The sequence below is a fragment of the Pristis pectinata genome, chromosome 8 (genome assembly GCF_009764475.1).
Source record: "Pristis pectinata isolate sPriPec2 chromosome 8, sPriPec2.1.pri, whole genome shotgun sequence".
Lineage (NCBI taxonomy): Eukaryota > Metazoa > Chordata > Chondrichthyes > Rhinopristiformes > Pristidae > Pristis > Pristis pectinata.
Window position 1 is genome coordinate 55,161,542 of NC_067412.1, and position 27,513 is coordinate 55,189,054.

General features: G+C 45.7%; 1 protein-coding gene and 1 non-coding gene across 2 annotated transcripts in view; both read right to left on the reverse strand.

The window, feature by feature from the left end:
- Positions 1–15,266, reverse strand: part of LOC127573791 (gamma-aminobutyric acid receptor subunit gamma-4-like) — a 107,012-nt gene extending 91,746 nt beyond the window's left edge. The window contains exons 1-3 of the mRNA XM_052022296.1: positions 15,192–15,266; positions 12,934–13,416; positions 7,031–7,248 (exon numbers count right to left, since the gene is read on the reverse strand). Of these exons, the coding sequence (XP_051878256.1) occupies positions 7,031–7,248; positions 12,934–13,416; positions 15,192–15,266 (776 nt within the window). The remainder of the gene's footprint in view (positions 1–7,030; positions 7,249–12,933; positions 13,417–15,191) is intronic.
- Positions 1,588–1,669, reverse strand: trnas-uga (transfer RNA serine (anticodon UGA)). The gene has a single exon. It is a non-coding gene; the product is annotated as a tRNA-Ser (tRNA).
- Positions 15,267–27,513: the final 12,247 nt, after the last annotated feature.

Here is a 27,513-nt window from a genome sequence, read left to right on the forward strand (position 1 = left end):
TACTGTTTATGTCTTTTGGAGAGAAAATTGCCTGAGAGAACAATAAGCTATTGAGAATGAGGAGATGACTTCCTGATAGACACTGACACCCAGAAATATTCCCAACACTGGCCACTGTGTGTTCACCCCATTTTCAACTGGTAATTGGTTCATTATTGTCACATGTACCGATATACAGTGAAAAACTTTGCTTTGCATACCGTCCAGACAGATAATTTCAAAACATAAGTATATCGTTGTGGTACAAGAGAAAAGCAAAAACAGAACATAGAATTATTTTATGTTGTGTGAATGAATTTCCAGGCTACCAAATCTAACGGCATGGAGACCATTCGTCCCATCAATCCTTGCTATCCAGTCAGTTCCCCTCTCCTGTTCCCTACATGTTTCCCCCTACAAGGACATCTTCAGCTCCTTTGGAGCCTTTATTAGATTTGCTACCAGCTTTGTTCAGCCCACTCTTTCCTAACATGGCCTTCCATTCACAGAAACAGTTCCCCCAGCCCTCCCTGTCTGTACAGACCATCAACCACTCATCTACACTAATCCCATTCATCATGCCGTATTTTAATCTGATCAAGTTGTATAATATTAAGCCATCACACTTTATTAGATGCTCTCACAGCTGAGGAAGCAGCTGCTGCTCCTAGATTTTAAACAAATGTATGGAAGGCAAATGGTTTGCACTTAGTTCACACTTGTGTCTAAATTAGACTGGTACTCATAGCTGCTAAAAGCCATTCTTTGCAAATCTGAAGTTTAACTCTGTCATCAAGTTTGACATGTTAAACTCTCAGATTATCAGCAAAGAAATTTGTGGCAAAGAAGCAAGTGATTAAGCCCAGGACTCTCCGCAAGTTAGTTGGTCAACCCAGCTTTATCTCATTGGCCTGCTCCCCCTTCATTGCCCTTTGTGGGTTACAACCCATTCTCACTAACTTCCTCATTCATTAGACTGTGCATTAAGCCTTAAGTGAGCCCAATAACAGAACCTCTTGCCATAGCTATGCATCAGTACAAAGTCAGTCAGAAAGACCCCACACTCCCCTTTTCTCCCTCTGTCAATCTCAAATGATTCACATTGCCCCATTCTCTTCCTGTGTCCCTGTATAAATCCCAAACTGATCTCATTGTCTCATTCTTTCCCTATAGCCTGGTATCAATCCCAAACTAATCCCCATCATTTCATTGCTTACCATCACTATGTATACATACAAAAGCAATTCTAAAGCCATATTCTCTCCTTTCACATTGGTACAGGTTCTAATGTCACTAGTCCAACTGCTCTGTACCCCTCTAAATTAAGATATTTATTTATGAGTCATATGTACATCGAAACACGTCTTTTTGCGTTACTAAGAATGTGCTGGGGGCAGCCCGCAAGTGTCGCCACTCTTCCAGCGCCAACACAGCATCCATACGTCTTTGGAATGTGGGAGAAAACCAGAGCACCCAGAGGAAACCCACGCAGACACAGGGAGAATGTACAAACTCCTTACAGACAGCGACGGAATTGAACCCGGGTTGCTGACGCTGTAATAGCGTTACGCTAATTGCTACACCACCATGCTGCCAATCAAAGGCTGCCACTGCGAGCAGGGTTCGAACCTGCATCAGGAGACCCCATTGGATTTCAAGTCCAACACCCTAACCGCTCGGCCATCACAGCACCACTCCACTAACTAACACCACTGCCACACTCTCACCCAAAACTCTCACTCAAACTGCCTCAGTACTTATCAGAAATCATTCTCAAACCTCAGTACTTATCCAGAAATCATTCTCCTCACATCATTACCAACTGCCTGCCTTCTAGAAGGACACTGAGAATGGCTGTTCCACTCCATCAGGTGAGAACGTAAAGTAGAATCATGAGGGAATACTCTCTGTCCATTCTGCCACCTACAGTTTCCTGGTCCTCGATTTTGGGACCATATTGCCCACGTTCCAAGTTGGTGATCTGTACTATTGTTACATCCTTCACCATTAAACATGAAATTAAGTGACAAAGAAAAGAATCCATTGTCTGCCACATTGGAGATGCAAGGGCAAAAGCAATGTCCGCTTGAGAAGTTAGTGAGGGAGAGTGGGTGTAACGTTCAGGATGGACAGGCAGGCAGGTAGGGGAGGGAGAAGGGAATAGGATGTGGGGTCCAGGACACAACATATTTTTGAGGGTATGGTCTAGGACAGGAAGGGGAATTAGCTCAAGGTGAATTAGTGGATGATATATACAAGGGAGCGATTGTTTATTTACTTATCCAGAATCCGGCAGCACTGCCAAGGCCAGCAGTTACTGCCCTTGAACTGGTTGGCTTGCTGGGACAGTCATATTGATGGGCATGGAGTGCCATATGGGTCAGGCTAAGTCAGCATGGGTTGTGGCAAATAGCAGATTTCCCCACTTGAAGGGCATCAGCGATGGGAGGGTCCTTAAAGCAATCTGGCACTTCATGGTCAGTACTGCTAATGGCTTTGAAAAAAAATTCCAGGTTAACTGAATTTAAATGAAACCATTACAGTGCTAGGATTTGAATTCAAGTCCCTGGATTGGTAGTGCAGGCTCATGGATTACCAGCCCAGTAATTTAACACTTGAACTACCACCACACCCTGTATTATACCTTTGTATCATTGCCCTTCATGTTCTTGAGATGCTCCAAGGTACTTCAGTTACAAAGAAACTTTGTCAAAGTTTCTTTGTCTCTATATGTGCTTACTGTTGTTTGGTGGGTAAATGTGACATTTACCATGAATATATCAAGATTCCTCAACTGGAATCCCATGACTGTACTCGGCATGAGTCATACCTTCTCCTTCCCAATCTTCACATCCTCCACATTCTGCAAGAAACATCATGGGAAACGGGGGAATAGATCTTTAAGAGAAGGAAATGAAGTTATTCGATACTTTGTGCAACCAAGGGTGGAATCTTTTGTTCATCCATTGACAATGCGCCAGTGAGAGGATCTAGCCTACCGGATCATCCTAGGGCTTTGGATACAATGAAGAGAGCCCAGTACAGGCAGAGCTCCCTCTAGGTTCAGCACCAAGGACAGGTCTTGCGACCGTGGATTGAGTTAATCAGCTGGTTGTTCACACACACCACAATGGCAGGTGGCCTCTCTGCTACATTGGACGACCTGCTTGCATGTTAAGATTGGTGTCCTCTCCCAATCTGTGCTGATATAGGCCCCACTGATATTCCTCAGGGACTTGCAGGCTGTGGCTACTTCATCAACTGCTAACACTCCTGTCCTTTGCTCTAAGTTTGCAGTGTGTTTTCCTCTGCAAGGCCATGCAACTATCTTGGCTCCTCAGGAACAGGTGACAGGCAATGGTACAGTTCCAGGGATTTGGATTAATAACTTGTGCCACTTTCAACTGCTGATGACACCTCAGGGTATGACATCTTAAAATGCTAAATTCTTTCTCAGGCAACTCGCATCGTAGGACTGCATTGCAACCTTGAAACTGTACCCTAACCTGAGCTCTGTTCTCCAACCCCAGGACTGTACCCGAAACCTGAGTCTTTACCCCAACCCCATAAGTACCCCAAACCCGAGTCTGTACTCCAACCCAGTCTGTACCTCAAACCTGAATCTGTACCCCAAACCAATGTTTGTACCCAATCATGAGTCTCTATCCCAACCACTGGAATTGATTGTACCCCAAACCCACAGCACTGTATCCCCAGGATTATACCCCAACCCCAGAACTGTACCCCAACCCTTGGGAGTGTACCCCAACTGCAGGAACGTACCCCAACCCTTGGACTGTACTCTTACCCTAGGACTGTAACAACCCTGGGACTTTACTCCAACCCCAAGACTATACCCCGAATAGAGGTCTGAACTGTAATCTTGGGACTGAACTTTAACCTCAACGCATTTTCAAGCACTGTCCGCATATCTCTCAATTCCCCGAGTCTGTTTGGAATGAACTCATTGCTGAACCTTAACCCTGGGACTGCAGCTGTAACCTTGCAACTGCAATTCAGTACCAAGACAGCTCTTCATCCCTGAACTGTGAGGTTAGCCCTGATCCTACAGGCAAGATGGTTTAGATTTAAAATACCCTAGAATGAGAGCCACTGAATTAGTTACTCGTGACATTGCCTCCTTGCGCCAGCCCCTTAGCATTTAGAGTTTGTGTCTCATTTTCAAGTGAAGCAATAAGCAAAATAAAAGGAAGGCTGCGTTTAGCTGGGTCTGGGCTGCAGGTGTCAGAAACACTTCCTGCACAGCCTCATGTGTTACAGTTTGGAAACAAAAATAAAATTGATGGCAAAATTTGGGACCGCTTATCAAATTGTCAGCCTTTATTAAGAGCAACACTCACAGGGCTTAACAGAAGTGAAAGTTTTTTAATAACTGCTGTCACCATGTACTCCATACATTAATTTGTTTTGTCATTGTTGCTGTTTATTATGGTTTCAAGACATGAAAATGTATGGGCCCAGACATTGATTTGTATCATTAATAATAGATGTCAATTTATGCCTGTTCCTCGTTGATTCCCTTTAACTTTTTCTCTGCTGTGACCAGCCCTGGCAATGCTAAACCTTACAGAACAATTCTCATCCCAACAGAATAATAATAAGAATGGAAGAAACAAGAGCAGCAGTCAGCCATTCGGCCCTTCAAGCTGCCCAACCATTCATCAAGATCATGGCTGATCTACTTCAGCACGTGTTCAAGCACATCTCTCCACATATCTCTCGATTCCCCAAATCTGTTTGGAATGTACTCAATGACTGAGCCTCCACAGTGTCCAGGATAGAGAATTCCAAAAATTCACTGCCATTTGAGAGGAGAAATGTCTCTTTATCTTGGTACTAACTGGCTGACCCCTTATTCTTGAGACCATGACCACACTCCCTCTTGTTCTTCTAAACTCTAGAGAATTCAGTCTTGATCCATTCGACTTTCCCCTGGGATTTTCCAGGATTTGTAACAAATTCTAATTCCTGGATATTTTTCAGGATTTGTTAACAAATTCTGATTCCTGGATTATTTTTTAATAACAGATTAAACCAAAACCTCAGCCTCATGTGCAAGTGTACAAAAATTATATATTTTACTCCCTGTGTTTGTATATGTCAACTGTCACTATTGTAATCTCAATCTCTTCGCACCATGTGTATAATTACTATTGTTATGTGTATTAATTTGAAATTTAATAAAAAAGATTGAAAAAGAAAGCAAATGGCTGATAGAGAGACACGTCATGACTGAAAGAAGACAAGGGGGGCTCTCCTGATGTTTCTGCAGATGTTCATCTTGGAATGATCACTCCATGAAAGCTTGATACTAATCTGAATTGAAAGCAAATCCTCTGAAATGCTCCTGGGAGAATTTATCAGATGCTTCATAAACATTGCCTTTACTTTACCCCTTTCACCCAGAACTTTTGTTCATTTCTGGAGGGTCGGAGGTACTGCCACATCCTGAAATTCCAAGGGTTGTGAAGATTGAGGTCCAGAAGAAAAAGGAAGAGTGGGGCCCACTTTAGCAGAGCAACGGGGATATTTGTAGAACAATGAAATTACTCAGCAGGCCTGGGTTTACTGATGCTGCCTGGAATGATCTGGCCATGTTTTGTACAGATGGTGATATCCTCCTGCTGACCATGGGTTGTTGCTGGTTTATGTGGTACTTTACCAAATGCCTTTTTATAATGAAAATATACTAAGCCCACAGTTCTCTTTTATTTATCTTACCAGTCACATCCTCAAAAAGTTCCCCCATTCTCTTGGCACTATTCCCCTTCCATAAAGTCATGTTCCAAACCGTGCGCTTTTCTGTTATCACTTCCCTCCCAATGGATTCCTGACAGCTGACTTCAGGCTAACGGATAGATTGTTCTATGATTTCTCGCTCCCTCCATCTCCTTTGCTATTTTCTCATCCTTGAATCCAGGGAATTTTGGAATTGCACAATCAACGCTTCTGCTACCCAGCTCTTCTGTGATATGGGCCAGGTGGTCCAGGGAACTGAATGGCTTTCAGTCCTTCTCTTTACCAAAATGAATGTTCCTTACTCTTGCTAACCCTTTGAACACTTGTTATATCAGGAACAGTTTGAGTTTACCTCTGCCCTAAAGACTAACTCAAAATATTTGTTCAACGATTCAGTCTTTCCCTTATTCCTGCTCTTAGCCTTTACTTATCTTCATCAATCTCTTTCTTATACACCTGCATTTCTTGGAATCTGTGTTCATCTTTCTTGTTAATTTACCATCATATTTAATGTTTTCCCCTTGTTAGAAAGTCTTGGCCATATTCAGTTCTTTCTCAAATTCTCTGATTAGCAGAGAGTAGCAATGACATAATCTTCACTTGATCTAATACATTAGTTCAGACTAATAGATTAGTTAGCCATGGATGGAAGTCTTTATCCTGGAGTTTTAATTTTAGAACAGAAGATAGCTTTGTTCAGAATTTTTGAATATTTCTTTAAATGTGCACCATTGCTCATCGACCATCATATGTTTAGATTCAACTGGTCAGCTTTTGTCTCTTTAAGACTCTAGGTTTGGATTATGAATGTGTCTGCCAAACTCTGTCTGAAATGTTATCACATTATGACCATCCTTCCCCAAAGGATCGTTTCTGATGAAATAACTAATGAGTGTTGTCTCTCAGCACAATACAAGATGCAAAATGCCCTACTCCCTGCTTGTATTGTTCTATTGTTGTTGGAATGTAACAAATTCCAGGAGTGTCTCAACTGCATTTTGTGAACTCGTTCTGTAGACCAGATTTGCCAGCTTGATTTTTCCTGTCTGTGGTCTCCTATGATTATTGTATTATCTTCGTTATAAGTTCTGGTTATTTCTACATTAATACTCTGACTGACTGTTCAGCTGCTGTTCAAAGCAGTGAAATACCATCACTATTGTTATCTGCACCTTATTATTTCTTATCACCAGCCATATTGATTCTACAGATCCACTGTGCCAAAATCGCTCTTCTCATCCTTCACTGTCACTCTCCTCTGGAGTCCTCCCCCTCTTCTCAAACAGCTCACCTCCTCAAATATTCAGCTGCATGCAGCCATGGCCCAGTCATCAGTATTAGTTCAAACTCATTCCTCCCTCGCACAGCTGACAGTTCAGTCTTGTTACAGATGTTTCTTTGCTCTGAGATAAATTGTCCGGACATGCTGACTCGGCACCATCCACCACTCCTTCCTGCTTTGCTGTTGACAGTATCATTGATGAACAGGTCCCACTCGGACACTGCCACCTGACCCCAGAGAGCAAAGGGTCTCCACACCGGTCACCACAAATGGTTCAGAGCTATAATTACAAATGGTTCAGACCATCACAGACTCCTGATCATGGGGGGGGGGGGGGGGGGGGGGTCAGTGGTCTCTGCACTGGCCCCTGATCATGAGGGGATTCTCTGCACAGACCTCTGGTCACTGGGGGTGGGGGGGGGGGGGCGGGGGTGGTTCTCTGCAAAGATACCTGGTCACTGGGGATCTCTGCAGAGACCCCTGGTCACGAGTGTGTGTGGGGGGGGGGTGTCTCCGCACAGACCCCTGGTCAAGGGGAGGGTCTCACACTATTGTCAACAGATCCCAAGAATTCATTGGACCACCACAAAGTTCTGATTGATTCTTTTTTAATATTTTTCTTGGCTGTGGTAGTTAAGTCCATCTTCAAATGCCCGCCACCCTGTGTGGCTCCCAGATCATGCCAAAAGAGAGTGAAGAGTTAATCACAAATTAGTTAATTGTCAACCATCTCTTTGGTTCTGAGGCCATTTGGGATGGACAACAGCTGGCACTGCCACTGACGCCCACACCCAGTGAATGAATATAGAGACCTAAAAACACTGTTGGCTCTGGAGGTCAGAGCGGGTAAGGAGGGCAGAAGCGCTTTAGTGAGCCACAAGTTGTCACAGTGGTTCTGTGATTGAAATCACGGAAAACAACTTTTGATTGTAGAATTTTTCTCTTCCCAAGATGCCAAGATAGAATTGACTGCAGATCAATGATCCGCATGTCTTATATCTGGTCAGGAACTTAATCACTCACAAGTATCACTCTTTGGCAGTGCCTAAGAGGCTATTATCACATCAGCTGTTGCATTTTTTGCCTGGTCCCATAACCTGTAATTTCCTCTATAATCAAAAGATCTTAACCTAGCCCTGAAAATACCTAATAACTCTCTCGGGCTCTCTAAGGGAGAGACTTCCAAAAATTCACAACCTTTCAGAGGAAATTCCTCTTCATCTCAGTGTTAGTGGCCAAAGAACCATAGAGCAAAACAGCACACACACAAACCCTTTGGCCCAATGAGTCCACGCTGAGCACAGTGCCCACCCAACTAGTCCAAATTTCCTGCGTTCGGCCCATATCCCTCTAAGCCCCATCCCTGCATGTACCTATCCATGTGCTTCTTAAATGATACTATTGTACCTGCCTCAACCACTTCCTCTGGCAGCTCGTTCCATATACTCACCACCCTTTGCATGAAGAAGTTGCCCCTCAGGTCCCTTTTAAATCTTTCCCCTCTCAACCTAAATCTATGCTCCCTAGCTTTGGGCTCCCCTGTCCTGGGGAAAAGACTGTTACCATCCACCTTATCTATGCCTCTCATAATTTTAAACATTTCTATAAGGTCACCTCTCATTCTCCTATGTTCCAAGGAAGTAGGCAGACCCACTCTCTTGAAGCTCTGCCCTGTGTCTGGACTCCCTCACCAGGGGGCCCACTCTCACAACATCTCCCCTGGCAGGAACGCAAAGAAGGCAGCTCTCACTCCACAGATGATAGGCACATTCAGCTCAAACTTTCTTATGCCAAATATCAATTTCATGAAACTCAGGTGCATGGCCTCCCTTAAATGTGGAAACTGAAATGAAAAAAATACATTTCTCACTGAAGCCCTGCAAACAGGAGTAAGATGTACACCATACCCTTGTAATAGTGGATATCGTTCCACTGACCATCTTAATTACTTATGAAATGTATGCTAACTAACTCCGTGTATAAAGACACCAAGGTTCGTGTGGACAGAATCACATTCTGCTTCTGGTTCCTCATGCCACAGTAGATACCACACCTTTCCTGACATTCAAATCCTTCAGTTTTTTTTGTTTGTGATTTTGATCCCTTTCAGGGAGATCTTTTTACTAGTGACTCACAACTTTTCATCCCTCTGTTGACATTGCGGATAGAAGCTAGTCACCATCAATGCGTCATTGCTATCATGTACTGACCAGCACATCCCAGAACCATTACAGAGTCATGGAGTCATACAGCACAGGAATGAGCCCTTTGGTCCACCACATCCACGCTGACCTTTCTGCCCATGCACACTGATCCCATTTGCCTGCATTAGGACTGTATCCTTCTATGCCTTGCCTATTTAAGTGCCTGTCAAAATGCTTCTTAAAAATAGTGATTGTATATGATTCCACCACCTCCTCTGGCAGTTCATTCCAGATATCAACCACACTCTGTGTAAAACAACTTACCCCTCAGATCCCCTTTAAAACTCCTTCCTCTCACCTTAAACCTTTACCTTCTTCTTCTTGAGAATCCTACCATGGGAAAAAGATTCTGACTACCTACCTGAATCAGGTCATCCCTCAGGCTCCTTCCACTCCAGGGTAAACAAGCCCAGCCTACAAATCTCTCCCCATAACTAAAGGCCCCCAATCCAGGCAACATCCTGGTGAAACTCCTCTGCACTGTCTCCAGCGCAATCACATTGGAGCGATGTGAATTTTGCAAGTTTGGTGTTTATTGCCAGTTCAGAGCTTTTAAATGGTGAACAAACTACAATGTGGGCCCTTTGGTGGGAATTGTCTTGGTTGAAACTGAAAGTTGCAAGCACTGACTACACTACGGCATTGTGCTTGGTGCTGCGCTGATTGCAAACCATTCAGCCCACAACAGAGGTCTGATCCAAAGAGTCCTTACACCACCACAGAGTCCTGGTCACACAGTCTCACACTATCACTGGACAATGATCACTAGTTCTGATGAAAGGGCGTCAACCTGAAACTACAACTGTTTCTCTCTCCACAGATGCTGCCCGATCAGTTGAGCATTTCCAGCAGTTTCAGTTTTTATTTCAGATTTCCAGCATCTGTCGTTTATTCCTTTTCATTGTCTGATCACAAGTGGTCTTACATATCACACAGCTCACAAAGGGTCTCGCAGCATCATATAGACCTGACCACAAATAGTTTCACACCTTTACAGGGCTCTGATCACAAGAGGTCTTGCACCATCACAAAACTATGTTCACAAGAGAACTTGCACTGTTACAGAGATCTGATCACAGGAGGTCTTGCATTATTACAGAGCTCAGATCACAAGGTCATGGGATCATAGAGTTGTACAGCACAGAATCAGACCCTTCGGCCCACCACATCTACGCTGACCATCATGCCTATCTATACTAATCCCACTTAATTCCATATCCCTCTATACCTTGCTCATTCAAATACCTGTCCAGATTCAAGTACCTTTTAAAAGTTGTTACTGTTCCTGCCACCACTACCTCCTCTGGCAGCCCATTCCAGAAACCAACTATTCTTTGTGTAAAAAAATTACCCCTCAGATCCCTTTTAAACCTCCTCCATATCACTTTAAACCTATGCCATCTAGTTTTAGACACCCCTACCATGGGAAACAGACTCTGATTCTCTACCCTATTGGTGCCACTTATAATCTTATTTCCCTTTGTCAAGACACCTCTCAGCTTCCATAGCTTCAGGGAGTTGACTCAGCCTATCCAGTCTCTCCCCATAACTCAAGCCTTCCAGTACTGGCAACATCCTTGCAATTCTTTTCTATGCCTTCTTTAGCTTAATCATGTCCTTCCTGTGGTATGGTGATCAGAATTGCACACAACATTCCAGAACTCTGATCACAAGGAGCCATGCACCATTACAGAGCTCTGATCACAAGGAGCCATGCACCATTACAGAGCTCTGATCACAAGGGGTCTTATGCTACTATAGTGCTCTACTCAGCATGAAGGCATTAACTTCACCGTGTTTAAACCTGGTAGGTGGATGAGATGGGTTTTACATTGCATCCTCTGATAAATGTTAAGTTCCTCATTTTGCCTCGGTTGTCCCATTGGATGTGGAATCTTTCATTCCGAGATCATGGGAAGTAGAATGGAACTGGGGGTGCTTCCCCAGAAAGGAGGGAATGTCTTACAAGTCGCAGGCTGTTTTTCATTGGGATGTGGGGGGTAACTCTGACTCAGTCCCAGCCCACCAGTGTGCTGCCTTCAGCTGTTGAAACTCAGTGCTTTACATTGTCTGACAAATCTTCAAGCCTATTCACTCCTCCTGCCTCCAACCTTTCCCTTCCCGAGGCAGGTGGACGAACACCCAAAGGTTGGAGATTGGTTACAAGGGAAAGACCAGGAAGCATGAGTACATAAGAATGTAGGAGCAGGAGTAGGCCATTTGGCCCCTCAAGCCTGCCCTCCCATTCAATATGGTCATGACTGATCTGTCCTAGGCTTCATCTCCTCTTCTGTGCCATTTCCACATAAACCTCAATCTTACAAATATTTATCCATCTCCACCTTAAGTATATCTAATGATCCAGCCTCCACCATCCTCAGGACAGAGAATTCCTGACATTCACCACCCTCTGAAAGAAGAAATTTCCATGCATCTCAGTTTTAAATATCCCTTGTCCAGTAACAGAGTCCCCTTGTTTGTGGCTTTCCCAGTAGTGAAAACATCTCAACTTCTACCTGTCAAGCCACTTTAGGACCTTATACATTTGAATAAGGTCACCCTCATTCCTCTAAACTCCAAGGAATACATATCCAAACTGAAGCAGGACTAACTGATTAGCTCTGTGAAACGGCTGGCATATGCAAAATGCGCCAAATGGCCGACCATTTCGAGTCATTCTATCCTTTAATCCGTGCAAGCTCAGCAACCCACGTAAGCCCTGAAGTTTAGGTGCTGGGATTCCTGGGACTGGCATTCCTTTCAATCCTGTCTGAAGCCAAGGCTCAACCTCCCCATCACCAAATCATTAACAAAACAGAGCCTGCTGGAACACTCAGCAGGTCAGGCAGCGTCTGTGGAGAGAGGAATAGGGTTAATATTTCAGGTAAAAGACCCTTCATCAGAACAGCACATCATCAGTTTGGTTTTACATTAAACAAAGAATGACAAAATAATGAATCCAGCCTCAAAGCTGATGAATACCCATGAACCTGAGACATGAGCTTTGGCTTCCTCTCCACAGATGCAACCTGACCCACTGACCATCCCCAGCATTTCTCTTTTTTATGTCAGGATTCCAGCAGTTGCGGTATTTTGTTTCAGTCTTTGGATTGCTGCCCCACCAGGAACGTCTGGACACTGAACCTGCTGCCAGTCCAGGATGCAAAGAAACACCTGTTCTATTTTGGAGACTCCTTCTTGAAAAATACAGTCACTTCAGCCCTTGTGCCACAGTCGGGGTCGCATTACATTCAATTCGCTGGGACTGAGATCCACTACATGATCAATTGCCCCAGAGTAGAGAGGGGAGGGAAGGGGGGGGTAAGGGGGGGAGAGGGGCGAGGGGAAGGAGTGCGAGAGAGGGGGAAGGAGAGAGAGAGAGAAAGAGAGAGAGAGAGAGAGGCTGGGGAAACCACATACCTGAGGCACCAACAATTCACAAAGAGAGAGAGGCGAGGAGAGAGGCTGAGAGAGAGAATGGGTGAGGCGAGGAGAGAGAGGGGAGAGGAGAGAGGGGGAGAGAGGAGAGGCAGAGAGGGGGGGAGAGGGGAGAGAGCAGAGAAAGAAACGGAGAGGAGAGGGAGGAGGGAGAGAGGAGGAAAGAGAAATGGAGAGAAGAGAGATAAAGAGGAAAGAGGGAGGAGGATGAGGAGGTGAGAGACAGACAGAGGGAGAGAGCGGGTTTCAGCACCAGCCGCCACCACTCACCTGGCTTGGATGGCCGGCTGGAGGAGAAGGAGGAGGATGAAAAGTTTGGCGAACATGCCGGCCGGCTGCAGCGCTGGATCTGCGGGGTACGAGGCGGCCCCGCTCGCCTCTCGCCCGCCGCCGTCCCCGGGTACACAAGTTGTCGGCCGGAGTCCGCCCGCTGACGGTGCGGGTCCCGCCGGCTGCCGGCAGAGTGCGGACGGTGCAGCCCGAGTGTCCCCGGTCGGAGCCGGGATCCCGCTGCCGCCGCTGCCCCCGGTGCCTCGGCACTGCCAGCCCCGCCCGCTCTCCCGCCCGCTCTCCGTGTGTGACTGAGCGTCGCGATCCCGTCACAGACGTTTCCAGAAGGTGCGGCGAGCCCGTCCGGTGTCTGGCGAGCAAAACCGGAGCTCCGGCGGGGGAAAGAGTCAGCGCGTCGGGCAGCGTGTGCGGAGGGAGGTGCACTCGACCGGGCAGCACAAGCGGGCAGAGTTGGGCACCCGGCTTTAAGTTGCAGAGAAGGGGTTGGGGTGGAGAGAGGAGGGGGAGTGGCTGGGAGGGACAGAGTTGGGACCAGGGGAGGGTGGGTGTCACCAGGGGTGGGTCCTGGCTGGGACAGGGTGGGGACCAGGGGAGGGTGGGTGTCACCAGGGTTGGTGGTGCCGGCTGAGAGACGGTGGGACCAGGAGACAGTGAGGAGGATTGCCCTGTCTTGGAGAGGGTGGGGAGGATTGCCCTGTCTGGAGGAGGTGAGGGATGAGGGCAGAGAAACCAACACTGGGATGGAGAGACCAGAACACTGCAGCAAAAGATAAATGCTGTAGAATCAAAACAAAAACTGGAGAATGCTGGAGAGGCTCAGAGGGTCAGGCAGCATCCATGAAGGGAGAAAGAGGGTTCATGCTCTAGATCAGATCCAACAAAGGGCTGGCGAGCTTAAGTGCTATGGCTGTTTTTTCTCTCTGCAGAGTCTGCCCGGCTTGCTGAGGGTTTTTTGACGTTCTCTGCCCTCACAGCTCTGAGAACATTGGGCTCTCTGGTCCCTTCGGTTCCTACCGGGAAGGGTCCAGGACCAAGCACCCACCTTTCTGGTCCTCCAGCATGGCCCATTGGGAGGCTCATCACTGGTTCTGCCTGCCAATGATGCAACTTACAGGAAATTACAGAAAAATTACAACACAGGAGGCCATTCAGCCCAACATGTCTGTGCTGATCAATAACAAGCCACCCAGCCTAATCCCACTTTCTAGACTAGATCCTTAACCCTGAAAGTCACCCCAATTACAATGTGATGAGGGTTTCTGCCTCTCCCACTTTTTCGGGCAGTGAGTTCCAGACCTGCAACTCTCTTCCCCCCCTCCCCACCCCTCCCCCCCCACATACACACACACACACACACACACACTGGTGAAAACATTTTTCCTCATCTCATTCCTGTTGACTCTTTCGAACCCCTCATAATTTTAAATACCTGAATTACATCTCTCCTCAACCTGCCCCTCTGATATTTCCTCAGAGCTACAATTTTCCAGTGTTGACAATATCCCGGTAACTCTCCTCTGCACCCTCTCCAATGCCATCATGTCCTTCCTGTCATGTGACCAGAAGTTATGGTCCATCTAGTGTTGTACACAGTTCGAACATAACCTCTTTTCCCTCGTACTCTATGCCCAGCTGAGAAAGGAAAGTGTCTCCTTCCCCTTTAAGCTCTTTAAAGATCAGTGGATGTACACTCCAAGATGCCTCTGTTCCTTCAGATCTCTCACTCTCCTTCCATTTATTGTGTATTCCCTTCCCTTGTTACACCTCCTCAAGTGCATCTCTTCACCCTTTTCTGGATTAAATTCCATTTGCCGTTTCCCTGCCCACCTGACCTGACCTTCTCAACCCTCCTGCAGCGTAAAACTCCTCACTCTCAACCACACAATCATTTTATCATCCATCAACTTCTTTATCACATCCCCTACATTTAGATTTAAATCATTGAGACATATTTGAAACAGCAAGAAACCAAGTACTGAGCCCTCTGGGACCCCATAGGTATCAGCCTTCCAGCCATAAAAATCATTACACTGTTGCCCAGTCACTAGTCTCATCCTCTCCACAGCCTTCAGACTCATTATCTCCCAACTCTACACAGCTCATTCCCATCTTTTCCCCATGATCCACAAGCAGGACTGTCCTGGTAGACCCATCATTTCAGCCTGTTCTTGTGCCACGGGACTCACTTCTACTTTGACTCTATTCCTTCTTCTCTTATCCAGTCCCTTCACACTTACATTCATGAGACCTCTGATGCCCTCTGGCACCTTGACAGTTCCCAGTTTCCTGGTCCCAATTGACTCATGTCCCATGGACGTCCAATCCCTCTATGCCTCCAACCCACTCCAGGAGAGTCTGAGGGCCCTTTGTTCCTACCTTGAACAGAGGACCCTCCACCAACTCTCTCCTCCCCCGGTTGAACTCGTCTTCACATTGAACAACTTCTCCTTCACTTCAACTCACAGTGTCTGTCAAAGTTGTTGGTCCTCAGTCTTCCAGTCTACTTGTGGACTATGTTTCAGTCCTAGACCCCCTCCTCACCACTTGTGCCACTGATGACTGTATTTGTGCACTGGTACAGAACGGAAAAAGTCTATACCTTTGCTGCCAATTCCCACCCTGTCCTCACCTCTACACGGCCTGTCTCTGACTCTTCACTTCCCTTTCTTCACTTATCTATCTCCATCAGAGGAGACAGGTCAGTGACTAGTATGTTACAAGCCCACTGACTCCCACAGCTTTCTCAATCACACCCCCTCCCATCTACCTCCTGTAAGGATTCCACTTCCAGTCTCCCAGTTCCTCTGTTTCCATTGTAACTATTTTCATGATGACACTTCCTACACCAGTGCTTCTGAGATGTCTTCCTTTCCCTCCCTCATGATAAACAGGGCTCAACTGTCTCCTCTCTTACCCACACTTCTGCTCTCACTTCTTCTCTCCCAGCCAGAACAAGGAGAGGGTTCCCTTTGTCCTCAGCATCCACCCAACTGGCCTCCAATTTCACCTGGCACATCATTCCCTCCTCTCCCCTTTCACCATTCAGAGAGATTGTTCTCTCCATGACTCCCTGGTTATACCAGAACACACTTCCCTTCTCACAGCACCTTCCCAGGCAACCGTGGGAGATGCAGAACCTTTCCTTTTACCTGCAGCATCCAGGGACCCAAACCTTCCTTCAAGCTGAAGAAACAACTCAATCACACTTCCTCCAAACCAGTATACAGCAGTGATCCTCTACATTGGACAAGCCAAACACAAATTGGATGACCACTTTCCAAACATGTTTGTTCAGTCAGCACAGGTGACCCTGAGCTTCCAGTTGCCTATCACTTTAACTCTACACACCCCCCTCCCCCAACTTTTACTCTGACCTATCTGTCTTTGGCTTTTTACTGTGTTCCAATGAAGGTCACCTTCTGACAAGACACATTACAGCCCTTAGAAATTAAAACTGAATTCAACAATTTCAGATAACCAGTCTTTTGCTTTTATCTCAGAACTGGCCAGGTCTAATAAAAGATCATCAATTGGTGACATTAACTCTGTCTTTCTCTTTCCACAGATGCTGCCTGACTTGCTGAGTATTTCTAGTGTTCTCTGCTTCATTTCCAATTTCCAACATCTACAGTGTGATCTCACAGTTCCATCCTGTTGCTTTATTTCCTCACTCCTTTGTTTTCATCCCTCTCCCTCTATTTACATTGCCTCCAAACAGATCAACTGTGATTAATAAGCCTTTTCCCCTCCTCTCTCAGCCAGCATCATCACCACTTATATCACCAAGTCTCTCATTCTCCACCCTCTCACAGACAGTCTAGCATAGCCCTTGTTCTCTCCACCCCTTACCCTGCACCTTAAAACATGATTGTTTTCTATCTTTTCCAAGTTCTGATGTAAGGTGCAATGTTAACTTTGCACCTTCCTCCGCAGATGCTGCCTGACCTGCTGAGTTCTTCCAACATCCCCGGTTTTATCGCTTCCTCCACCTGACCCAATCACAGCTCCATTTTGCCTCTCATTAAAATCAGACAATTGTTTCACACTGTTTGTATCTAACACCACGTGTCACATCTCACTGGTTCTATAGCACAGCACTAAAGACCATATCACACTCAGTATCCAATTAACACCATTGTTTGATATCACACTCCTTTTATATCGGAACACTGATGTTCATGTTAAACTTTATCCACAAAATACTGTTAAGTTCCATAGCACATTGTATCATTTTTTGGAAGAGTATTATTCCCTTTGGGAATGCCCTCTTTTTTGGAATACTGAGTGTCATACCACACTGTAGTTTCACACTATATCACCCTGCATTTGCATTATGTCATAAAGTACCAGCTAAAGATACTTTGATGTCCATGTATCCATGACTTTAAATGTGCAATGTAGTATAATCCCACTCTCCATTTTGTACCCCAACACACTTTCAAATCCCTCCCTGTCTAATTCCACTATCCCTTTTATTCCTCAACCCTTTAATACTCAGTCTAATCCTCTCTCCTGGTGACTCTAACGTTCCACCCAAGCTGTGACACACTGCAACTAAGTAGTACTGTTTAGTTCCATATTGTACTCTAAACAGTAATACTGATACCGTTTTGCATTCTATCCATACAGTATCACTTAGGGTCACATCACATTGCTTTTTTATAATATTGATTGACAAAGCACACTTCATGCAGTATAATTCCAATCTGTTGGACTCAATCTGATTCCAGTCACCTATTCACTCCTGACGCCCACCCAGTATAACACCACCTTCCTGCTTAATCCCTTCATGCTTAATGTCCCACTAGTGTAATCCCACTCTCCTATGTACTCCCAATAATTTTAAATATCCACAGTCCAATCTCATCATCTTGCTCCCTCCCATCTGATATTCTGTTTATTCTAGTTTTACTCCCTTACATACTCTCACTACCTTTTAAAATACTAGTTCTTCTAATCCCATTTAGTGCATAACCCCATTCTCCCACTCACACTGTCTTTAACATCCCTCTCATTCTAAATCCACTTGTCGCACTCCATCCCTTTATATTTCGTTGAACTTAATCCCACTCTTCCACTCATTTCCCTGAGGGACTAATATTCCTCTCATTCTAAACCATTTTCCGAACGCCCCATTAACATCCCGCCCAGCAAATTCCTGCTCTCTGGCTAACATCACAAGTCTCCCGATGCTGCTCTTTGCAGGCTCCTGTCTAATTACTTAAACAAGATGTAGATTCAACATCTGCGGCAGCAGCTGGCCACTCCAGAATTCCACATCCTGCCTTTCCTAATGTACAGACAGCAATGTGTTTCCTGGCCAATGGGCTCTCTGAGACATCTCCCTGTGAACTTAATTAAGACATTTCTGGGTTGTAGGCTGACAGTGCAAATGACTTAAGACACTTCGAAATGCAGGACCTCATCCCTGGTGCCTTCCCAGTGAATCCATTCTGCACCATATTACAATATCTCATCCATATAGTGGGGTCCCCAAAACTGGACATGATGTGCAAACTGCAACATTGCTTAGACTTAGTGTGATATCCATTACCCCAGCTCAGGGGAAGTTGAGTTAGTGCAGGAAAGGAGAACTGAGGTGAAAGATCAGCCACGATGCTATTGAATGGTAGATCAGGAATGAGAGGCCAAGTGATCTCCTTCTGCTTCTCTTTCGTATGTCCTTCTGTTCCATGATATCAGTTGATTTCTCTCGATAAATTAAAATTCACTTTTTATGCACTTTTCAAAGCCTGGTACTCAGCAGAGGTTGTTTTGCTCACTACCAATGCATCAAGTGTTTGAGGCAAGACATGTGAGCTCATTGCTGCTGTACAGAGCAGAGGCGAGGCCCCTGATGAAAAATGAAGAAAAGAGACTGAATGTGACAGAGAAAGGAAAATGTCAGCAGATGTGTGGATTGATGAATGTGGATAAACTGAGAGACATGGGAGCAGTGATTATGGAAAGGAATAGCCTCTATCGTATTTGCCTCCACCATCATCCCTGGCATTGCATTCCAGACACCCACCACTCTCTGTGTAATAAACTTGCCCAGCACATCTCCTTTCAAGGAGAAACCCTCCTTTGACACACATCTCTATCTCCACGGAAGAGGAAGTGGAGAAATGTTAGGGAACCAAGAATGCATTGAAGGTGAGGAACCAAAGGAAATTAGTATTATTTAAAAAATAGTCCAGGAATGGAAAGCAGTTATTTTGTTTAAATCAATTCAGATGTTCCACTGATGTGGGAATGGTTGACGTTCATCATTTTATATAACTACAACAAGAGGAATCGCATTCATTGAATCAATGGCACTAATAACTTTTACTGTGTCTTCCTGTGTTGTGAAGTTACAAGTAAACTGCTTTTCCCTGATCACATTTTACCTTGCATGCTCAAAAAGACTTCAGGAGTCTATGGGTGACATATGCAGATTTTGAGGTTTGATCCTGTTTAATACATCCAAATAGATTTGGGGAATAGCTGCAGATGTGGAATGTTTGAACCACTTACAGTCATGACCTGTCATATCTGACAGGACACGGCAAAATGTGTGGGGTGAAAAGCAAGGCATGAATCATCTCTCTCATCACTGCCATTGCTGATGTGATTCCAAAAGGTGAATCTATTCAGTAATTTGGAGCTTATGAAGAATTTCCTGTTTGTTTTCAGCAGAATTCCTATTGGAGAAAGTAACCAAATGAAGTTAGTCATTATACACAACAGAAGAATCCTTAACACTAGAGATTTTTGACTGTTTTTCAACTCCTGCTATAATGTTCCCAGCACAGGATTAGACCACCTTTCCTAACGGGTTCCAGGCACATGGCATCATCGTTGCCAGCACTGTGGACAGGATCCATCTCGTTATTTAGGGAAAGATACCACTGAATTGGAAGCAGCTCAGAGAAGGTTTACCAGACTGATACCTGTGATGGGTGGATTGTCATCTGAGGAAAGGTTTGACAGGTTGGGCTTATATCCACTGGAGTTTAGAAAAGCGGGAGGAGACTTGATTAAAACATAAGGTCCTGAGAAGTCATGAGGGTGGATGTGGAGAGAGCATTTCCTCTTGTGGCAGAGGCTAGAACTAGGGGTCATTGTTTAAAAATAAAGGGTCACCCATTTAAAACAGAAATGATGCAGTTTTTTTTCTCATAACGTGGTGAGTGTTTGGAACTTTCTTCCTCAAAGGATGGTGAAGGCAGAGTCTTTGAGCATTCTTAAGGCAGAGGTAGATCGGTCCTTGATAAGCAAGTGGGTCAGCTGGTGACAGTGATAAATTGGTAAAACTGGTCTACTATTGTCACATGTACCAAGGTACAGTGTAAAACTTGTATACCATTGTATACTTGCATACCATCAATACAGATCAATTCATTTCACAGTGCATTGAGCTAGTACAAGGTTAAACAATAACAGAATCAGAATAAAGTGTTACAGTTACAGAGAAAGTGCAGTGCAGGCAGATAATAAGGAGCAAGGCCACAACGAGGTAGATTGTGAGGTCAAGCGTCTATCTTATCATACTAAGGAACAGTTCAATAGTCTTATAACAGCAGAATAGAAACTGTCCTTGAGCCTGGTGGTACGTGCTTTCAGGCTTTTGTAAGTTCTGCCTGATGTGAGAGGTGAGAAGAGAGAATGTCTGGGGTGAGTGGGGTTTTTGATTATGCTGGCTGCTTTACCGAGGCAGTGAGAAGTGTAGACAGAGTCCATGGAGGGGAGGCTGGTTTCGTGATGTGCTGAGGTATGCTCACAACTCTCTGCAGTTTCTTGCAGTCACAGGCAGAGCAGTAAATTGATTGATTAGTAAGTTTGAAAATGACATGAAAATTGGTGGTGGTGGTGCGGATAGTGAGGAAGGTTGTCTATGGTTACAGCAGGATATAGATCAGATGGAAAGTTAGGCAAAGTGTTGGTAGATGGAATTTATTCCTGACAAGTGTGAGGTGATGTATTTTGGGAAGTCAAATAGGAGTGGGACATATGCAGTAAATGCTAGAGCACTAAGGAACGCTGATGAACAGAGAGAACTTGGGGTTTCAAGTCCATAGTTCCCTGAAAGCAGCAACACAGGTAGATAGGGTGATGAAGATATATGGCATGCTTGCTTTCATAGGTTGGGGTATAGGATATAAAGGTTGGGACGTTATATTGCAATCTTTCAAAACGTTGGTTAGGCTGCACTTTGAGTATTGTGTGCAGTTCTGGCTGCCACACTATAAGAAGAATGTGACTGCACCAAAGAGGGTGCAGACGAGACTCACCAAGATGCTGTCCGGATTGGAGGATTTTAGTGATAAGGAGAGATTGGATAGGCTGTCTTTGTTTTACCTGGAGCGAAGAAAGCTGAGGGGTGATCTGAAAGAGGTATATAAAATTATGAGAGGCATAGATAGGGTAGATAGTCAGAATATTTTTCCCATGGTACGAGGTATCAAAAACAAGAGGGCATAGTTTAAAGGGAGAGGGTGGAATTTTACAGGGGATCTGATGGGTGTTTTTTACACATTTGGAATTTACTGCCAGAGGAGATGGTGGAATCAGATACCATCACTATGTTTAAGAGACATTTAGACAGGCACTTAAATAGGCAAGGAAATGGACCTAATGCAGGCAAATGGGATTAGTATAATTTGGTAGAATGGTTGGTATGGACATGATGGGCTGAAGGGCCTGTTTCTGTGCTGTACCACTCTATGACTCTTGGACTCTAAATTTACCAAAGGCTTTTTGCAACCCTGAAGCCAAGACCAGCACCCAGGGAGGGACAGCAGGAATGCTCATACAGCCTCTATTTACCCTGAGGATGAAACAGTTTTATGTGTTTGCAGGAGCTGGAATTAACAGCAGCAGTTTCCATAAGAGATTATTTCAGAGAACTTTATGGGTTCTCTATTAAAGAAGATAAGATAAGATATCTTTATTAGTCACATGTACATCGAAACACACAGTGCAATGCATCTTTTTGCGTAGAGTGTTCTGGGGGGCAGCCCGCAAGTGTCGCCACTCTTCCGGCACCAACATAGCATGCCCACAACTTCCTAACCTGTACGTCTTTGGAATGTGGGAGGAAACCGAAGCACCTGGAGGAAACCCATGCAGACACGGGGAGAACATACAAACTCCTTACAGACAGTGGCCAGATTTGAACCCGGGTCACTGGTGCTGTCAAGCTTTAAGCTAACTGCTACACTACCGTGCCTGCCTAGTGCCATGCGTACCGTGCCTAGTGATAAAAATCCACTAGAGTGGTTTATAAATTACATTTGGGACCTCATTGTTGCAGGTACCAGTGGAAACAACTGCTGCATTGTTAATTGGTTAAAAAGAAACCTGTACAAAAAAAAGTTAAAGGCAGAAAGAAATCAATTACCAAAGGATGAAATTACAGGCACGTGAGTCACAAGGCCTTTCAATGATATTCTTTCCATCTGAACCAGGACTGCACTGCATTCTGGAATACGCAATCACAGAGTGATACAACACACAAGGAGACTATTCAACCCATCATTCTAGTGCTGGCTCCAGGATAGACCTTCAATTAATTCCACTCCCCTGCTCACAAATACTCTTCAGCAGAGACAGCACCTTTGTGTCTTGGCTGGGAGCCACCTTGGAAATGGCTGAGATTCACTTCAAGGCAATCAGCAATGTCATGCTATTTCCATCAGGACAAGATCATTAGGAAAAGTCCTTTCACTGTCAAGTACCCAGTCCCTTGTGTCCTCATACCCTTGGCTTTCAACCGTGTCCTACCCTTGAAGATTGCTGCTTAGTGAGTGGAAGTTATCCCAAATCCCAGATGAAGCCAGTAATTCCAAGAAGTGAATAAGAACTAATGCCTGACATCAACCACAAGGTCGTGACCAATTGCAGCACTTAGCTTGGTCTGTTTTCCCCATCAATCAGAGATTTATTCCTCACACTTGAGGTGTCCCCTGATCGACCCATCAGAACATTGGTTACACTGCCAGTGATACGGACCAGAGGGTAAATTCAGGAGGGTGTTTAATGTGTGGTGCTCTGCAGCAGCTAACTCAGTTACATAGGTATGACTGTTCCTTCTCCCATCTCTGTGGCCCGAGGGGAGGGCGGCACTCCCAAAATGTCCTGAGCTTTGGGTTTTTTTTAGAAATTAATTCATTCTTACAACGAGATGGTTTTGTCTGAAATCAGAAGGATGGCGCCATGGTTCACAGTCCAGAATTGGGCTTGGCACTGAAAAATCTGGACAGTCTCCTGCTCAGTCCACATGGCCTTAGTCCTGCTCCCATTCTGGCTGCTGGCATGGCACAGATTTCAGCTGCTCTATCTTAACAGCCGTGTATTCAGTTGCCTGGGCCCTGAGCTCTGGGAAACCCTCTCTGAACCCTCCAGATTCATCATCTTCATCCCACTTTAAGATATTTCTTCAAATCTCACTCTTTGATCAGACTTTCAGACCTCAGTGCTAACATCTCTTTATTTAACACTCTAAGATGCCGACGTGAACTTCCCTGAGATTTACAGTTAAATGCATTACATAAATGAAAGGTGTTGTTGTTGCTATATGTGGATGTCACAGTAAACCTTGCATGTCATGCATTGATTATGTTTTACAAACTACTTCAACATCACCTTGCAAACCTGAGAAGGTCAAGGCAGGTGAATGGGGCAGCTGCAGGTTCCTCTCCGAATCTCTCGTTATCCTGACTTGGAAATGTATCACCGATCTTTCATCGTCACTGGGTCAAAATCCTGAAACTCCTCCCTACAGTACTATAGGAGTATCTTCACCACATGGACACCTGCAGATCAAAAAGATTACTCACCACTACTTTATCAAGTGGAATTACGGGAAGGAAATCATAGTGTTGTGGGGAAATACAGCATGGAAACAGGCCCTTCTGCCCACTGAGTCTGCACCGACCATCAGCTACCCATTTACGCTAATCCTACATTCATCCCATTTTATTCTCCCAACATTCATATCAACACCCCCAAGATTCTACCGCTCACCTACACATGAGGGGTAACTTACAGCGGCCAATTAACCTGCCAATCCGCACGTCTTTGGGATGTGGGAGGAAACTGGAGCACCTGGGGGAGAACACGCAAACTCCACACAGACAGCACCCGAGGTCAGAATTGAACCCGGTTATCTGGTGCTGTGAGGTTGCGGATCTACTCCACTGTATCGGCACTGCGAAGAGGTAGACAAGACAGGTTTGAGGGATGTTGATGAAGAAGCCCAGATGATCTACTGATTCTTGTAGAGGGTGCAGATGGCAGCCAGGGTGCACAGAAGGTGGAGGGAGGGGCTCCACCAAAATAACAAGTGATCGTGGGCAGCATGGTGGTGCAGCAGGGAGAACGCGCAAACTCCACACAGACAGCACCGGAGCTCAAGATGGAACCCATGCTGTTCTGGAAAAGATCAATATGGCAGACTCCTGTCAGGGCTTGGGTTCCTCCACCTCATGCCAAAGCCAGTCTCAGCTCTGGTTAAGACCTCTCTGCACCACGTTTGGGATACAGGACCTGTGTAAAGAGATATTGGAATTTCCATCCCTTTCTCCCAGGCACAAGGGAAAGTTCCGAAGGCAGCAGCACAGAGTTCCAGCAGGAATCGAAAGTGCAAGGGAAGATAACGATGGGAAGAAATGTCTGGAGCTGGATGAAGGCTGGGCTCTGAGCCTGTCTGACCAGAATATATGAGGCCGTCCGTGACCAGCCAAGCGGCAGCACAGGGGAAGGTTGTTTATCTTATGTTTACATCACAAAGAAACAATCCTGCTGTTGGACAGCAGTGATTTAATGGGAACAGACTGAAGCTCACTCTGCCTGGTGATGCAATAACCCTGGCAGTAAACCATAACTCTAGTATATTTATGCTATGTAGAACCATGTGTTAGTGATACAATGAGCTTGTTTGTGGGATGAGGGTGAATCTGGACTCTGGTGAGGATTTGGCCCATTAATAGAATTGTTAATTGTGGTGTGTGTGGTGTGGAAGTATTTCTGTTTTCTTAACTATCTAGCCATCTGACTGGTAGTTAAGAACATTATTGCCATTGGTTTCAGACTGGTTGTGGTGGGATTGTCCCTGACATTATAACCACCTCAAACTTTCAGTAACCCCTTCCCTCTTCTCTTCCCTTTTTTCTCCCTCCTTTCCCCCCTCCTCCTTTGTCTTCCCACATTTCTGTGGCACCCTCCCCCATATCTTTCCCCTTCCCCTGGCCTTATGACCTGCCCATCTATTCCCCACCTCCTTCCCCTTATTCCATGGTCCACTGCCCTCTCCTACCGGATTCCTTCTTCTTCAGCCCTTTGCCTCTTCTATCTATCACCCCTCAGCTTCTTACATCTCCCCCTCCCCCACCCACCTACCTTCCCCCCTCACCTGGACTCACCTATCACCTGAACTCATGTATCACCTGCCTGCGTGTGCACCTCTCCCTCTCCCGACCTTCTTATTCTGTCTTATGCCCTTTTCCTTTCCAGTCCTGATGAAGGGTCCTGACCCAGAACATTGACTGTCTATTTCTCTCCATACATACTGCCTGACCTGCTGAGTTCCTCCAGCATTTTGTGTGTGTTGCTCCAGATCCCAGCATCTGCAGAATCTCTTGTGCCTCCATTATAACCACCTTTCCTTGCTCGCTAGGGGATACCAGGACTCCCCTTGGTTCTGACACACCAACCTCCTATGTCCCTGGATCATGATCTTTACTGATGGAAAGCAGATTCCCAGCAGGATTCCAGCTGATCTTCCTTCTCCACACCCTCTGTCCATGTCTGGATATGTCTTGAATAGAAAATATTCAAAATTGCAAATGGCAGTAAACTGGGGGGATTGGAATGAGTGGGGGGAATGGAATTATACTGCGGCAGCAGCTAGATAGGCAGGCTGGAGGGCAGAGCTGGTGGCTGAAGTTCAGCATTGAGAAGTGTGCTCTGATTCACTTTGGTGGAATGGAAGGGGAAACAATATAAACCAAATGACAGACTTCAAAAGAGTTTGTGGGACTTTAGTTCACACACCTTTAAAATGCATGGTTTAGTCATAGAGAGCTGCAGCACAGAAACAGGCCCTTTGGCCATTGAGTCCATACCAACCATCAACCACCCAGTTACCCTAATTCTACATTAATCCCATTTAGTTATTCTCCCCACGTCCCCATCAACTCCCCCCCAGATTCTGCCACTTACCTACCCACCAGGGGCAATTTACAGTGGCCAATTAACCTACCGACCTGCACGTCTTTAGGATGTGGGAGGAAACCAGAGCACCCACTGGAAAACCAAATGGTCACAGGGAGAACGTACAAACTCAACACTGACAGCACCTGAGGTCAGGATTGAACCCAGGTCGCTGGAGCTGTGAGTTAGCAGCTGTACTGGCTGTGCCATTGTGCTGGCTTGTTGAGAGATGATGAGTAGGGTAGGCATGGTAGTGTAGCGGTTAGTGTAATGCTTTACAGCGCCAATGACTCGGGTTCAATTCAAGCCACCGTCTGTAAGGAGTTTGTATATTCTCCTCGTGACTGCATGGGTTTCCTCCAGCTGCTCCGGTTTCCTCCCACATTCCAAAGATGTGCGGGTTAGAAAATTATGGGTATGCTATGTTGGCACCGGAAGCATGGCGACACTTGCGGGCTGCCTCCAGAACACTACACATAAGATGCATTTCACTGTGTATTTTGATGTACATGTGACTAATAAAGATATCTTTTCTTGTATCTTATCTTAAAGCATTGGCCACAACTGGAGTACTGTGGCTATTCCTGGTCTCCACACTACAAGATGGTTATGAAGGTCCTGGAAGGGTCTGGAGGAGACATACTAGAATGGTTCCAGAGATGACATGAGGGGGTTAGACGAGAGAAACACACAAAAAGCTGGAGGAGCTCAGCAGGTCAGGCAGCATCTGTGGAAGGAAATGGACAGTTGATGTTTCGGGTCGAGACCCTTCATCAGGACTGAAAGATAGAGGGAAGGTAGCCAGTATAAAGAGGTGCAGGGAAGGGGTGGAGCAAGAGCTGTCAGATGATAAATGGATTGAGGTGAGGAGGGTGATAGACAGATGGGGGAGGGGAGAGTGGGAACAGCACCAGAAACTGGGAGGTGATAGGTAGAAGTGACAAAGGGCTGAAGATGAAACCTGATAGGAGAGGAAGGTGGCAAGGAATAAAGGGAGAGAGGTGGGAGGAGTGTGGGTGTGATGGGCAGCTGGAGATGGTGGGGGAGGGGAAAGAGACGGGGTGATGAGGGCTGTGTAGATCAGGGGGAGAGAGTAGAAGGTCAGAGGGGGAGCAGTTTACCAGACATTTATCAATGTTCATGTTGTCTGGTTGCAGACTGCCCAGGTGGAATATGAGGTGCTGTTCCTCTAGATTGTGTTTAGCCTGACCTTGGCAGTAGAGGAGGCCAAGGGCAGATATGTAGGTGTGGGAGGGAGAGGGGAGTGAACTGGAGCCACGTGTTCGCCTTTATCACTGGTGTGACTCTACAGACACACCTACACATTAGGTGAAGCACATTACAGCGAGGGTGAAGCCTCAT